Below are 12,952 nucleotides of genomic sequence, written 5' to 3' on the forward strand. Positions count from 1 at the left end.
GGCTCGGAAGGACGAGGAAGAGGAGGAGGATGAGGATGAGGGGGATGAAGGCTCGGGAGGATGAGGATGGGAAAGGATGGAGGAGGATGAAGGGATGAAGGCTCGGGAGGATGAGGATGGAAATGGGGGGGGGATGAAGGCTCGGGAGGAGGAGGAGGAGGAAGAGGAGGAGGGGAAAGGATGGAGGGGGGGGGATGAAGGCTCCGGAGGAGGAGGAGGAGGAGGATGAGGAGGATGAAGGCTCCGGAGGAGGAGGAGGAGGATGAGGGGGATGAAGGCCCGGGAGGATGAGGAGGGAAAACGAGCGGAGGAGGAGGATGAGGATGAGGATGGAGAGGGATGAAGGCTCGGGAGGAGGATGAAGATGAGGATGGAGAGGGATGAAGGCTCAGGAGGAGGAGGGGGATGAAGATGAGGATGGAGAGGGATGAAGGCTCGGGAGGAGGGGGATGAAGATGAGGATGGAGAGGGATGAAGGCTCGGGAGGGGGATGAAGATGAGGATGGAGAGGGATGAAGGCTCGGGAGGATGAGGATGAGGAAGGAGCGAGAGGAAGAAGAGGACGGAGGGGGATGAAGGCTCCGGAGGAGGAGGAGGAGGAGGAAGGTGGGGGAAGGGGGAGGGGGGGGGGATGAAGGACCAGGATGGAGGAGGAGGATGAGGATGGAGGGGATGAAGGGATGAAGGCTCGGGAAAGGGAGGAGGAAGAGGATGGAGGGGATGAAGATCCGGGGGGGAGGAGGAGGAGGAGGAGGAAGAGGAGGAGGAGGAGGAGGAAGATGCGGCAGCGGGAAGGGAGGAAGAGCGGGAGGAGGAGGAGGAGGAGGAGGAGCGGGAGGAGGAGGAAGGCCCGGGGGGAGGGGCCGGGAGGAGGAGGAGGAGGAGGAGGAGGATGAAGGAGCCGAGGGGATGAAGGAGGAGGAGGAGGAAGAGGAGGAGCAGCGCGAGGAGGAGGAAGACGCGGGAAGGGAGGAAGGCTCCGGGAAGAGGAGGAGGAGGAGGAGGAGGAAGGACAAGCGGGATGAAGGCTCGGGAAGAAGAGGAGGAGGAGGAGGATGAGGATGGAGCCGAGAGGGGGATGAAGGCTCGGGGGGAGGGGGAGGATGAGGATGAGGAAGGCTCGGGAGGATGAGGATGGAGCCGAGAGGGGGATGAAGGCTCGGGGGGAGGGGAGGATGAGGATGAGGAAGGCTCGGGAGGATGAGGAAGGAGCCGGGAGGGGGATGAAGGCTTGGGAGGATGAGGATGAGGAGGAAGGAGCCGGGAGGATGAGGATGGAGCCGGGAGGAGGAGGAAGGCTCGGTGGAGGGGGGGGAGGAGGAGGAGGAGGAGGAAGGAGCCGGGAGAGGGGGATGAAGGCTCGGGGGGAGGGGGAGGATGAGGATGAGGATGGAGCCGGGAGAGGGGGGATGAAAGCTCGGGGGGAGGGGGAGGAGGAGGAGGAGGAGGAGGAAGGCTCGAGAGGAGGAGGATGAGGAAGGGGGAGGGATGAAGGCTCGGGAGGAGGGGGATGAGGATGAGGATGAGGATGAAGCCGGGAGAGGGGGGATGAAGGCTCGGGAGGATGAGGAAGAGGAGGAGGAAGGCTCGGGGGGAGGGGGAGGAGGATGAAGAAGGCTCGGGGGGAGGGGGATGAAGGCTCCGGAGGAGGAGGAGGAGGATGAGGAAGGGGAGGGGATGAAGGCTCGGGAGGGGGAGGAGGATGAGGAAGGGGGAGGGATGAAGGCTCGGGAGGATGAGGAAGAGGAGGAGGAAGGCTCGGAGGGAGGGGGATGAAGGCTCCGGAGGAGGAGGAGGAGGAGGAAGGGAGGGGATGAAGGCTCGGGAAGAAGAGGAAGAGGAAGGCTCGGGGGGAGGAGGAGGAGGAAGGGGGAGGGATGAAGGCTCGGGAGGAGGAGGAAGAGGAGGATGAGGATGAGGAAGGCTCGGGGGAGGGGATGAAGGCTCAGGAGGATGAGGAGGAGGAAGAGGAGGAGGGGGATGAAGGCTCCTGCACCCGCTGGGGGGGGGGGGGGAGGGGAAATTCGGGATTTTAGGGGTTAAAAACCGGGAATTCGGGGGGGAAAATTCTGGAATTTGGGGGGAAAAATCGGGAATTTTGGGGGGAAAAATTTGGGAATTTTGGGAAAATCGGGAATTTTAGGGGGGGTGGGGGGAAAAATCGGGAATTTTGGGGAAAAATTGGGAATTTTGGGGGGAAATTGGGAATTTTGGGGGGAAAAATCGGGAATTTTGGGGGGGAAAATCGGGAATTTTGGGGAAAAATTGGGAATTTTGGGGGGAAAATTTGGGAATTTTGGGGGGGAAATTGGGAATTTTGGGGGGGAAAAATTGGGAATTTTGGGGGGGAAAATTGGGAATTTTGGGGGGAAATCGGGAATTTTTGGGGAATTCGGGATTTGAGGGGTTAAAAATCGGGAATTTGGCGGGGAAATTTTGGGATTTGGGGGGAAAAATTTGGGATTTGGGGGGAAAAATTTGGGAATTTCGGGGGGGAAGCGGCGGCTCCGGGGGGGGAGGGGCGGGAGGGGGAGGGGCTGAGTGGGGGAGGGGCTGGGGGGGATTTTGGGGTTTTTTTTTTTTGGGAATTTTGGGGGGATTTTGGGGAATTTTGGGAATTTTGGGGGAATTTTGGGGAATTGGGGTTTTTTGGGGGGGATTTTTGGGAATTTTTGGGATTTTTTAGGGAATTTTTTGGGGGTTTTTGGGGTTTTAGGGAATTTTTGGGGAGATTTTGGGGTTTTTGGGGGGGATTTTGGGGAATTTTGGGGTTTTTTGGGGATTTTTTGGAATTTTTGGTTGAATTTTGGGGTTTTTTGGGGGATTTCGGGGAGATTTTGGGAATTTTGGGGGATTTGGGGATGGATTTTTGGGAATTTTGGGGGTTTTTGGGATGGATTTTGGGAGATTTTGGGGAATTTTTGGGTTTTTTTGTAGATTTTTGTGGAGATTTTGGGGATATTTTGGGGGTTTTGGGGTTTTGGGGATGGATTTTTGGGAATTTGGGGTTTTTTGGGATGAAGTTTGGGAGATTTTGGGGGAGATTTTTGGGATTTTTGGGATTTTTGTGGGGATTTTGGGGTTTTAGGGATGGATTTTCGGGAATTTTTGGGGTTTTTGGGGGATTTGGGGAGATTTTGGGGATATTTTTGGGAATTTTGGGGTTTTTTGGGATGGATTTTCGGGAATTTCGGGTTTTTTTGGGATTTTTGTGGGGATTTTGGAGTTTTTTGGGATTTTTGTGGGAATTTGGGGGTTTTTTGGGATGGATTTTGGGAATTTTAGGGGTTTTTTGTGGTTTTTTGGGAATTTTGGGTTTTTTTGGGATGGATTTTTGGGAATTTTGGGGTTTTTTGGGATGGATTTTTGGGAATTTTGGGGTTTTTTGGGGATTTTTGTGGGAATTTTGGGGTTTTTGGGATGGATTTTTGGGAATTTCGGGGTTTTTTGGCATTTTTGGGGTTACCCTGGGGCCGCTCACGGAGCTCTCGTAGCTCTCCTGGATATCTGAGGAGGGGGAGGAAGGGAAAAAAAAGGGGTTGAGACCCCCCCAAAATCCCCCAAATTCCCCCCAAAAAATTCCCAAATTCCCCAAATCCCCTCCCCCATCTCCCCAATTCCATCCCAGACCCCCAAAATTCCCAAAATTCTGCCCAAAATCCCCCCCAGGACCCCCCAAACCTCCCAAAATCCCCCCAAAATCCCCCAAAATCCCCTTTAAACCCCCCCAGGACCCCCAAATCCCCCCCAGGACCCCCCAAAATTCCCGAAAAATCCCAAAATTCCCAAAAATTCCCAAAATTCCCAAAAATTCCTGGAATTCCGCCGTACCGAGCAGGGCCTGGAACAGGGGGCTCTGCAGGACCCCCCCAAACACCCCCAAATCCCCCCAAAATCCCCTTTAAACCCCCCCAGGACCCCCCAAATCCCCCAAATTCCCCCCAAAATTCCCAAAATTCCCAAAATTCCCAAAATTCCTGGAATTTCGCCGTACCGAGCAGGGCCTGGAACAGGGGGCTCTGCAGGACCCCCCCAAACCTCCCCAAATCCCCCCAAAATCCCCTTTAAACCCCCCCAGGACCCCCCAAATCCCACCCAGGACCCCCCAAAATTCCCAAAATTCCCAAAAATTCCTGGAATTCCGCCGTACCGAGCAGGGCCTGGAACAGGGGGCTCTGCAGGACCCCCCCAAACCTCCCCAAATCCCCCCAAAATCCCTTTTAAACCCCCCCAGGACCCCCCAAATCCCCCCCAGGACCCCCCAAACCTCCCCAAAATTCCCAAAAATTCCCCAAAATTCCCAAAATTCCCAAAATTCCTGGAATTTTGCCATACCGAGCAGGGCCTGGAACAGGGGGCTCTGCAGGACCCCCCCAAACCTCCCCAAATCCCCCCAAAATCCCTTTTAAACCCCCCCAGGACCCCCCAAATCCCCCCCAGGACCCCCCAAACCTCCCCAAAATTCCCAAAAATTCCCCAAAATTCCCAAAATTCCCAAAATTCCTGGAATTTTGCCATACCGAGCAGGGCCTGGAACAGGGGGCTCTGCAGGACCCCCAGGAGCTGCTGGGCTCGGAGCCGGGGGGGGGGACCCAGAGCTTCCTCCAGGAGCCGCCGAGCGCCCACCCCTGGGGACCCCAAAAATGGGTCAGGGACCCCCAAAAATGGGGCTGGGGACCCCAAAAATGGGGCTGGGGGCACCAAATATGGGGGTGGGGGCACTGAAATGGGGCTGGGGACCCCAAAAATGGGGGTGGGGGCACCAAATATGTGGCTGGGGGCACCAGAAATGGGGGTGGGGGCACCAAAAATGGGTCAGGGACCCCAAAAATGGGGCTGGGGACCCCAAAAATGGGGGTGGGGGCACCAAATATGGGGCTGGGACCCCAAAAATGGGGCTGGGGGCACCAAAAACGGGTCAGGGACCCCAAAAATGGGGCTGGGGACCCCGAAAATGGGGCTGGGGGCACCAAAAATGGGGCTGGGACCCCAAAAATGGGGGTGGGGACCCCGAAAATGGGGGTGGGGACCCCAAAAATGGGGCTGGGGTCACGAAAAATGGGGATGGGACCCCTGAAATGGGGATGAGGACCCCAAAAATGGGGATGGGACCCCCAAAAAGGGGGTGGGACCCCCCAAAATGGGTCAGAGACTCCCGAAATGGGGGTGGGGACCCCAAAAATGGGGCTGGGGACCCCCAAAAAGGGGGGTGGGACCCCCAAAATGGGGATGGGACCCCTGAAATAAGGATGGGGACCCCAAAACGGGGGTGAGGACCCCAAGAATGGGGGTGGGGACCCCAAAAAGGGGATGGGGTCCCCCAAAAATGGGGGTGGGGACCCAAAAAACGGGGCTGGGACCCTGAAAATGGGGGAAAGACCCCAAAAATGGGTCAGAGACCCCTAGAAATGGGGTGTGACCCCCAAAAATGGAGGTGGGGACCCAAAATCTGGGGTTGGGACCCCTGAAATGGGGTGGGGACCCCAAAATGGGGGTGGGGACCCCCAAAATTGGGGCTGGGGACCCAAAATTGGGGCTGAGAGCCTCAAAATTGGTGCTGGGGGCATGAAAATCTCATCAGGGACCCCCAAAATTGGGGGCCGGGACCCCAAATTCTCCCCTAAATCCCCCCCAGAATTCATCGGGACCCCCAAAATTTCCAAAGGAATTTCCGAGGATTCCCCATTCCCAAATTTTGCCCCCCAAAAACCCCCAGGACCCCCCGAAACCTCCCCAAAATCCCCCCCAGAGCTCTCCAACAGGGCCCGACCTCTCTAAACCCCCCCTAAAACCCCCCCTAAACCCCCCCAAAATATTCCCAAATTTTTTTGGGATCATCCCAAATTTCCAAAGGAATTCCCCAGGATCCCGAATTCCCGAATTTCAGCCCCCAAAATTCCCCCGGGACCCCCCAAAATCCCCCCCAAAAAAGGTCGGGACCCCCGTAAAAACCCCTCCCGAGCTCTCAAACAGGGCCCGACACCTCTAAACCCCCCCTAAACCCCCCCCCAAATCCCCCCAAAATATTCCCAGATTTTTTTGGGACCTTCCCAGACTTCCAGAGGAATTCCTCAGGATCCCAAATTCCCAAATTTTGTCCCCCAAAACCCCCCCGGGACCCCCCAAAAACCCCCCCGAAAAGGGTCGGGACCCCTGTGAAAACCTCTCGACATTGAAAATCAGGGCCCGACACCTCTAAACCCCCCTTAAAAGCCCCCCAAAATATTCCCAAATTTTTTTGGGATCATCCCAGAATTCCAAAGGAGTTTCCCAGGATCCCAAATCCCCAAATTTCAGCCTCCAAAACCCCCCCGGGACCCCCCAAAATCCCCCCCGAAAATGCCCCCCAGAGCTCTCAAACAGGGCCCGACACCTCTAAACCCGCCCTAAAACCCCCCCTAAACCCCCCCAAAATATTCCCAAATTTTTTCGGGATCATCCCAAAATTTCAGAGGAATTCCTCAGGATCCCAAATTCCCGAATTTCAGCCCCCCAAACCCCCCCGGGACCCCCCAAAAACCCCCCCGAAAACGCTCAGGACCCCCCTGAATACCTCTCTCGACATTGAAAATCAGGGCCCGACACCTCTAAACCCCCCTTAAAAGCCCCCCAAAATATTCCCAAATTTTTTCGGGATCATCCCAGATTTCCAAAGGAGTTTCCCAGGATCCCAAATTCCCGAATTTCAGCCCCCCAAATCCCCCCGGGACCCCCCAAAAACCCCCCCGAAAACGGTCAGGACTCCCCTGAAAACCTCTCCCGACATTGAAAAACAGGGCCCGACACCTCTAAACCCCCCCTAAAACCCCCCCTAACCCCCCCCAAAATATTCCCAAATTTTTCCGGGATCATTCCAGAATTCCAAAGGAGTTTCCCAGGATCCCAAATTCCCGAATTTCAGCCTCCAAAACCCCCCCGGGACCCCCCAAAAACCCCCCCGAAAACGGTCGGGACCCCCCTGAAAACCTCTCTCGACATTGAAAAACAGGGCCCGACACCTCTAAACGCCCCTTAAAAGCCCCCCAAAATATTCCCAAATTTTTTCGGGATCATCCCAAAATTCCAAAGGAGTTTCCCAGGATCCCAAATCCCCAAATTTCAGCCTCCAAAACCCCCCCGGGACCCCCTAAAACCCCCCCCGAAAATGCCCCCCAGAGCTCTCAAACAGGGCCCGACACCTCTAAACTCCCCTAAAACCCCCCCAAAATTCCCTCCAAAAATTCCCAAATTTTTTCGGGATCATCCCAAAATTTCAGAGGAATTCCTCAGGATCCCAAATTCCCGAATTTCAGCCCCCCAAACCCCCCCGGGACCCCCCAAAAACCCCCCCAAGTTCTCACCCCTCGGCGCCAGTGCCATGGCCGGGGGTTAATCCCGGCTTAGGGGGGGATTTGGGGAGGGGGGGGAGGGGATTTGGGGGGGATTTTTGGGAATTTTAGGGGGGGGCGACCCCCCCGTGACCCCCCCGGAACTTCAGGAATTCTGGGAATTGGAGTTTTCCCAAAAAAAAAAAAAAAAACCCGGGAAAAAACGATCCAGGGAAAAGATTTTTTTTTATTAATTTAAAAGGATGAAAAAGGAGAGAAAATTCCATGAAAATTTTGGGAATTTCGGGGAAAAAAAAATTTAATTTTTATTTATTTTTTTTTTTTTCTGGGAATTTTTAGGGAATGAGAAGGAAAAAAAAAATTTGGGAAAATGTCCCCAAAATGAGGGAAAAATTCCTGGAATTTTTAAGGGAAAATCCTGGAATTTTTAAGGGAAAATCTGGAATTTTTAAGTGAAATTTCCTCGAATTTTTAAGGGAAAATCTGGAAATTTTAAGGGAAAAATCCTGGAATTTTTAAGGAAAATCCTGAAATTTTTAAGTGAAAACTCCTGGAATTTTTAAGGAAAAAATCCTGGAATTTTTAAGGGAAAATCCTGGAATTTTTAAGTGAAAATTCCTGGAATTTTTAAGGGAAAATCTGGAATTTTTAAGGGAAAATCCTGGTATTTTTTAAGGAAAAATCTGGAATTTTAAAGGGAAAAATCCTGGAATTTTTAAGGGAAAAATCCTGGAATTTTTAAGGGAAAATCCTGGAATTTTTAAGAGAAAAATTCCTGAAATTTTAAGGAAAAATCTGGAATTTTTAAGGAAAATCCTGGAACTTTTTATGGAAAATCCCTGAAATTTCAGAGTCTCAAAATTAAGGAAAATTCCCCAAAAAAATCCAGGAAAATTCCCACAAATTTGGGAGAATTCGCCCCAAAAATTCGGGAAATTGATCCCAAAATTCGGGAAAATCCCAAATTCAGGCGGAAAAATCCGATTTTGGGGGTTTTGACCAGCAAAAAATGGGATTTTGGGGTTTTTTGGGAATTTTTGGGTGGATTTTGGGAATTTTTTAGGAATTTTTTGGGTTTTTTTAGGATTTTTTTGGGGTTTTTTTGGATTTTTTTTGTGGATTTTGGTTTTTTTTGGAATTTTTGGGTGGATTTTGGGAATTTTGGGGATTTTTTGGGAATTTTTTGGGTTTTTTTGGGATTTTTTGGGGGTTTTTTGGGTGGATTTTGGGATTTTTGAAGATTTTTTGGGAATCTTTTGGGGTTTTTTGGGTGGATTTTGTTTTTTTTTTAATTTTTGGGTGGATTTTGGGAATTTTTGGGGTTTTTGGGGATTTTTTGGGAATTTTTTGGGGATTTTTTTGGAATTTTTGGGTGAATTTTGGGTTTTTTGGGAATTTTTGGAGATTTTTTGGGATTTTTTGGGGGTTTTTTGGGGTTTTTTTGGGTAGACCGGATTTTTTTGGGAATATTTGGGTGGATTTTAAGGCATTTTTGGTGTTTTTGGGACTTTTGGGGCATTTTTTGGTGGTTTTAGGGCATTTTCAGGAGTTTTTGGGGAATTTTGGGTCATTTTAAGGCATTTTTGGGTCATTTTTAGGAGTTTTTGGGGCATTTTCTGGTGGTTTTTAGCATTTTTTGGTGTTTTTTGTGTTTTTGAGGCATTTTAAGGCATTTTTGGGTCATTTTTTGGTGGTTTTGGGTCATTTTAAGGCATTTTTGAGGCATTTTGGGGTCATTTTCAGGAGTTTTTGAGGCATTTTCTGGTGTTTTTGGGACTTCTTTTGACATTTTTAAGAGTTTTTGGGGCATTTTAAGGCATTTTTTGCTGTTTTTGGGTCATTTAAGGCATTTTTAGGTCATTTAAGGCATTTTTGGGTCATTTTTTGGTGTTTTTGGGTCATTTCAAGGTGGTTTTTGGGCCATTTTAAGGCATTTTTGGGGTATTTTTGGGCGTTTTTGGGTCACTTTTGGTGTTTTTAGGTCATTTTTTGGTGTTTTTGGGTCATTTTCAGGCATTTTTGGGTCTTTTTTGTGGTTTTGGGTCATTTTTTGTGGTTTTAGGTAATTTTTTTGTATTTTTAGGTCATTTTTTGGTGTTTTTGGGGTATTTTGGGTCATTTTTGGGTGTTTTTGGGGTATTTTGGGTCATTTTTGATGGATTTTTTTGTGGTTTTGGGTCATTTTTTGCGTTTTTGGGTCATTTTTGGGTCATTTTCGGGTGTTTTTGAGCCATTTTTGGGTGTTTTTGGGGTATTTTGGGCCAATTTTGATGTTTTTTTGGTGTTTTGGGGTCATTTTCAGGTGTTTTTGGGTCATTTTTTGGTGTTTTGGGTAATTTTCAGGTGTTTTGGGGTCATTTTCGGGTGTTTTGGGGTCATTTTCGGGTGTTTTTGGGTCATTTTTGGGTGTTTTTAGGTCATTTTTTGGTGTTTTTGTGTCATTTTCAGGTGTTTTTGGGTCATTTTCGGGTGTTTTGGGTCATTTTCGGGTGTTTTTGTGTCATTTTCGGGTGTTTTTGTGTCATTTTCGGGTGTTTTGTGTCATTTTCGGGTGTTTTGTGTCATTTTCGGGTGTTTTTGGGTCATTTTTTGGTGTTTTGGGGTCATTTTCGGGTGTTTTGGGGTCATTTTCAGGTGTTTTTGTGTCATTTTCGGGTGTTTTGGGTCATTTTCGGGTGTTTTTGGGTCGTTTTCGGGTGTTTTTGGGGTGTTTCAGAACCCCAGGGGGGTTGGCACCACCACCCCCCCGTTCTCCACCAAGGCTCCCGAAAGTTCCCGAAAGTTCCGGAAGCTTCGGCTCGGGAGCTGCCGCAGCGACCCCAGGACGCGCCCGTGGGCCTGGGGAGGGGAGGGGAAAACCAACCAAAATCAGCTCCAAATCAGCCCCAAATCAGCTCCAAATTATCCCAGAATTATCCCAAAATTATCCCCAAATCAGCCCCAAATCAGCTCAAAATTATCCCAAAATTAGCCCAGAATTATCCCAGAATTATCCCCAAATTAGCCCAAAATTAATCCTTAAAATATCCCAAAATTATCCCAAAATTATCCCCAAATCAGCCCCAAATCAGCTCAAAATTATCCCAGAATTATCCCAAAATCAGCCCAAAATCAGCTCAAAAATATCCCAAAATCAGCTCAAAATTATCCCAGAATCAGCCCAAAATTATCTCAAAATTATCCCAAAATTATCTCAAAATTATCCCAAAATTATCTCAAAATTATCCCAAAATCAGCTCAAAATTATCCCAAAATCAGCCCAAAATCAGCTCAAAATTATCCCAAAATCAGCTCAAAATTATCCCAAAATCAGCTCAAAATTATCCCAGAATCAGCCTAAAATTATCTCAAAATTATCCCAAAATTATCTCAAAATTATCCCAAAATTATCTCAAAATTATCCCAAAATCAGCTCAAAATTATCCCAAAATCAGCCCAAAATCAGCTCAAAATTATCCCAAAATTAGCCCAGAATTATCCCAAAATTATCCCAGAATTATCCCAAAATTATCCCCAAATTAATCCTTAAAATATCCCAAAATTATTCTGGAATTTTCCCCAAATTGTCCCAAAATTAATCCTTAAATTATCCCAAAAAATCCCCCAAAAAACCCCAAAAAATCCCCCAAAAAATCCCCCAAAATTCCCCAAAAAATCCCCAAAAATCCCAAAAAAATCCCCAAAAATCCCCCCCCAAAAATCCCCCAAAAAATACCCAAAAAATGCCAAAAAATTCCCAAAAACTCAAAAAAAATTCCCAAAAAAATCCCCAAAAAATCCTTAAAAAATCCCCAAAAAATCCCCAAAAATCCCCAAAAAATCCCCCCAAATCCCAAAAATATCCTGAAAAAATCCCCAAAAAAATCCAAAAAATTCCCAAAAAATCCCCAAAAAACCCCCAAAAAATCCCCAAAAAATCCCCAAAAATTCCCAAAAACTCAAAAAAAATTCCCAAAAAAATCCCAAAAAAATCCCAAAAAATCCCCCCAAAATATTCCCAAAATATTCCTAAAAAATCCAAAAAAAATCCCCCCAAAATCCTAAAAAATCCAAAAAAAATCCCCCCAAAATCCCCCAAAAATCCCCCAAAAAATCCCCAAAAATCCCCAAAAAATCCCCAAAAAATCCCCAAAAAATCCCCCCAAAATCCCCAATTCCCCGATTTTCCCCCAAAGCCCTCCCAGCATTCCCAGATTTCCCGGAATTCCCGGAATTCCCGGATTTTACCTCCTGGCACCAGCTGAGGGCGAGGAGCCGCTCGTGTTGGGCCGTGGGGAGCCCCGAACTCAACGACCTCGAGGCCCTGGAAGGGAGCGGGAATTGGGGGGAAATTCCCGGGAAAATCCCAGAAAATTCCCGGGAAAATCCAGGGGAAAATCCCGGGAAAATCCCAGAAAAATCCATGGAAAACCCAGGGGAAATTCCCGGGAAAACCCAGGGGAAATTCCCGGGAAAATCCCAGAAAAATCCCGGGAAAATCCCAGAAAATTCCCGGGAATTGGGGGGAAATTCCCGGGAAAATCCAGGGGAAAATCCCGGGAAAATCCCAGAAAAATCCATGGAAAACCCAGGGGAAATTCCCGGGAAAATCCCAGAAAATTCCCTGGAAAATCCATGGAAAATTCCCAGGAATTGGGGGGAAATTCCCGGGAAAATCCATGGGAAATTCCCGGGAAAATCCCAGAAAAATCCATGGAAAAATCCCAGAAAAATCCCTGGAAAAATCCATGGAAAAATCACCAGGAATTTGGGAAAAAATCCCAGAAAAATCCATGGGAAATTCCCGGGAAAATCCCAGAAAAATCCATGGAAAAATCCATGGGAAATTCCCGGGAATTGGGGGAAAATTCCCGGGAAAATCCCTGGGAAAATCCCAGAAAAATCCCGGAAAAATCCCGGGAAAATCCATGGAAAAATTCCCAGAAAAATCCATGGAAAATTGACGGGAATTTGGGGAAAATTCCTGGGAAAATCCCAGAAAAATCCATGGAAAAATCTGTGGAAAAATCCATGGGAAATTTCCGGGAAAATCCATGGGAAAATCCCTGGAAATTTGAGAAAAATCCCCGGGAATTTGGGAAAAAAATCCCGGAAAAATTCCTGGAAAAATCCCCGGGAATTTGGGAATTTTGCTGGAATTTGGCTCCAAATTCAGCCCAAAAATCCCCAAAAATCCTCCCAGAACCCAAAAATTCCCCCCAAATTCCCCCAAATCCCCAGAATTCCCAAAATTCCAGCAAGAATTCCCAAAAATCCCAAAAAATCCCCCAAAAAATCCCCAAAAAATCCCCAAAAATCTCCCCCAAAATTTAAAAGAAATCCGAAAAAAATCCCAAAAAATCCCCAAAAATCCCCAAAAATCCCAAATCCCTCAAACCTCCCCCAGAATTCCCAAAATTCCCCAAAAAGTCCCAAAAAAATCCCCAAAAATCCCAAAAAAATGCAAAAAAAATTAAAAAAAAATTTAAAAAAAATCCAAAAAAATTCCCAAAAATTCCCAAAAAATTCCCAAAAATCCCAAATCCCTCCAAGCTCCCCCAGAATTCCCAAAATTCCACCCAGAATTCCCAAAATTCCCCAAAAAATCCCAAAAAAATCCCCAAAAATCCCCCAAAAATGCAAAA

General features: G+C 48.2%; 1 protein-coding gene and 2 long non-coding RNA genes across 8 annotated transcripts in view; 2 read left to right on the forward strand and 1 right to left on the reverse strand.

The window, feature by feature from the left end:
* The window catches only part of LOC147647492 (uncharacterized), a 164,284-nt gene that overhangs the window by 62,645 nt on the left and 88,687 nt on the right, over window positions 1-12,952 (forward strand). The window lies entirely within an intron of this gene.
* LOC147647495 (uncharacterized) lies at window positions 7,637-10,170 on the forward strand. Its single transcript, XR_015281537.1, has 2 exons — window positions 7,637-9,050; window positions 9,083-10,170. It is a non-coding gene; the product is annotated as an uncharacterized LOC147647495 (long non-coding RNA).
* Window positions 9,631-12,952, reverse strand: part of ACADVL (acyl-CoA dehydrogenase very long chain) — a 40,649-nt gene continuing 37,327 nt past the window's right edge. For 2 of the 6 annotated variants that reach the window (XM_086871802.1, XM_086871796.1), the window contains 2 exons: window positions 9,987-10,166; window positions 9,631-9,903 (listed from right to left, as the gene is read on the reverse strand). In XM_086871802.1, the coding sequence (XP_086727928.1) occupies window positions 9,870-9,903; window positions 9,987-10,166 (214 nt within the window). In that variant the 3' untranslated portion in view covers window positions 9,631-9,869. Of the gene's footprint in view, window positions 10,167-11,555; window positions 11,632-12,952 lie in introns of all 6 variants that reach the window. The other 4 variants (XM_086871800.1, XM_086871797.1, XR_015281523.1 and 1 more) reach the window with 3 other exon arrangements.

The sequence above is a fragment of the Cyanistes caeruleus genome, chromosome 37 (assembly GCF_971803275.1).
Source record: "Cyanistes caeruleus chromosome 37, bCyaCae1.hap1.1, whole genome shotgun sequence".
In the NCBI taxonomy this organism is placed as follows: Eukaryota; Metazoa; Chordata; class Aves; order Passeriformes; family Paridae; genus Cyanistes; species Cyanistes caeruleus.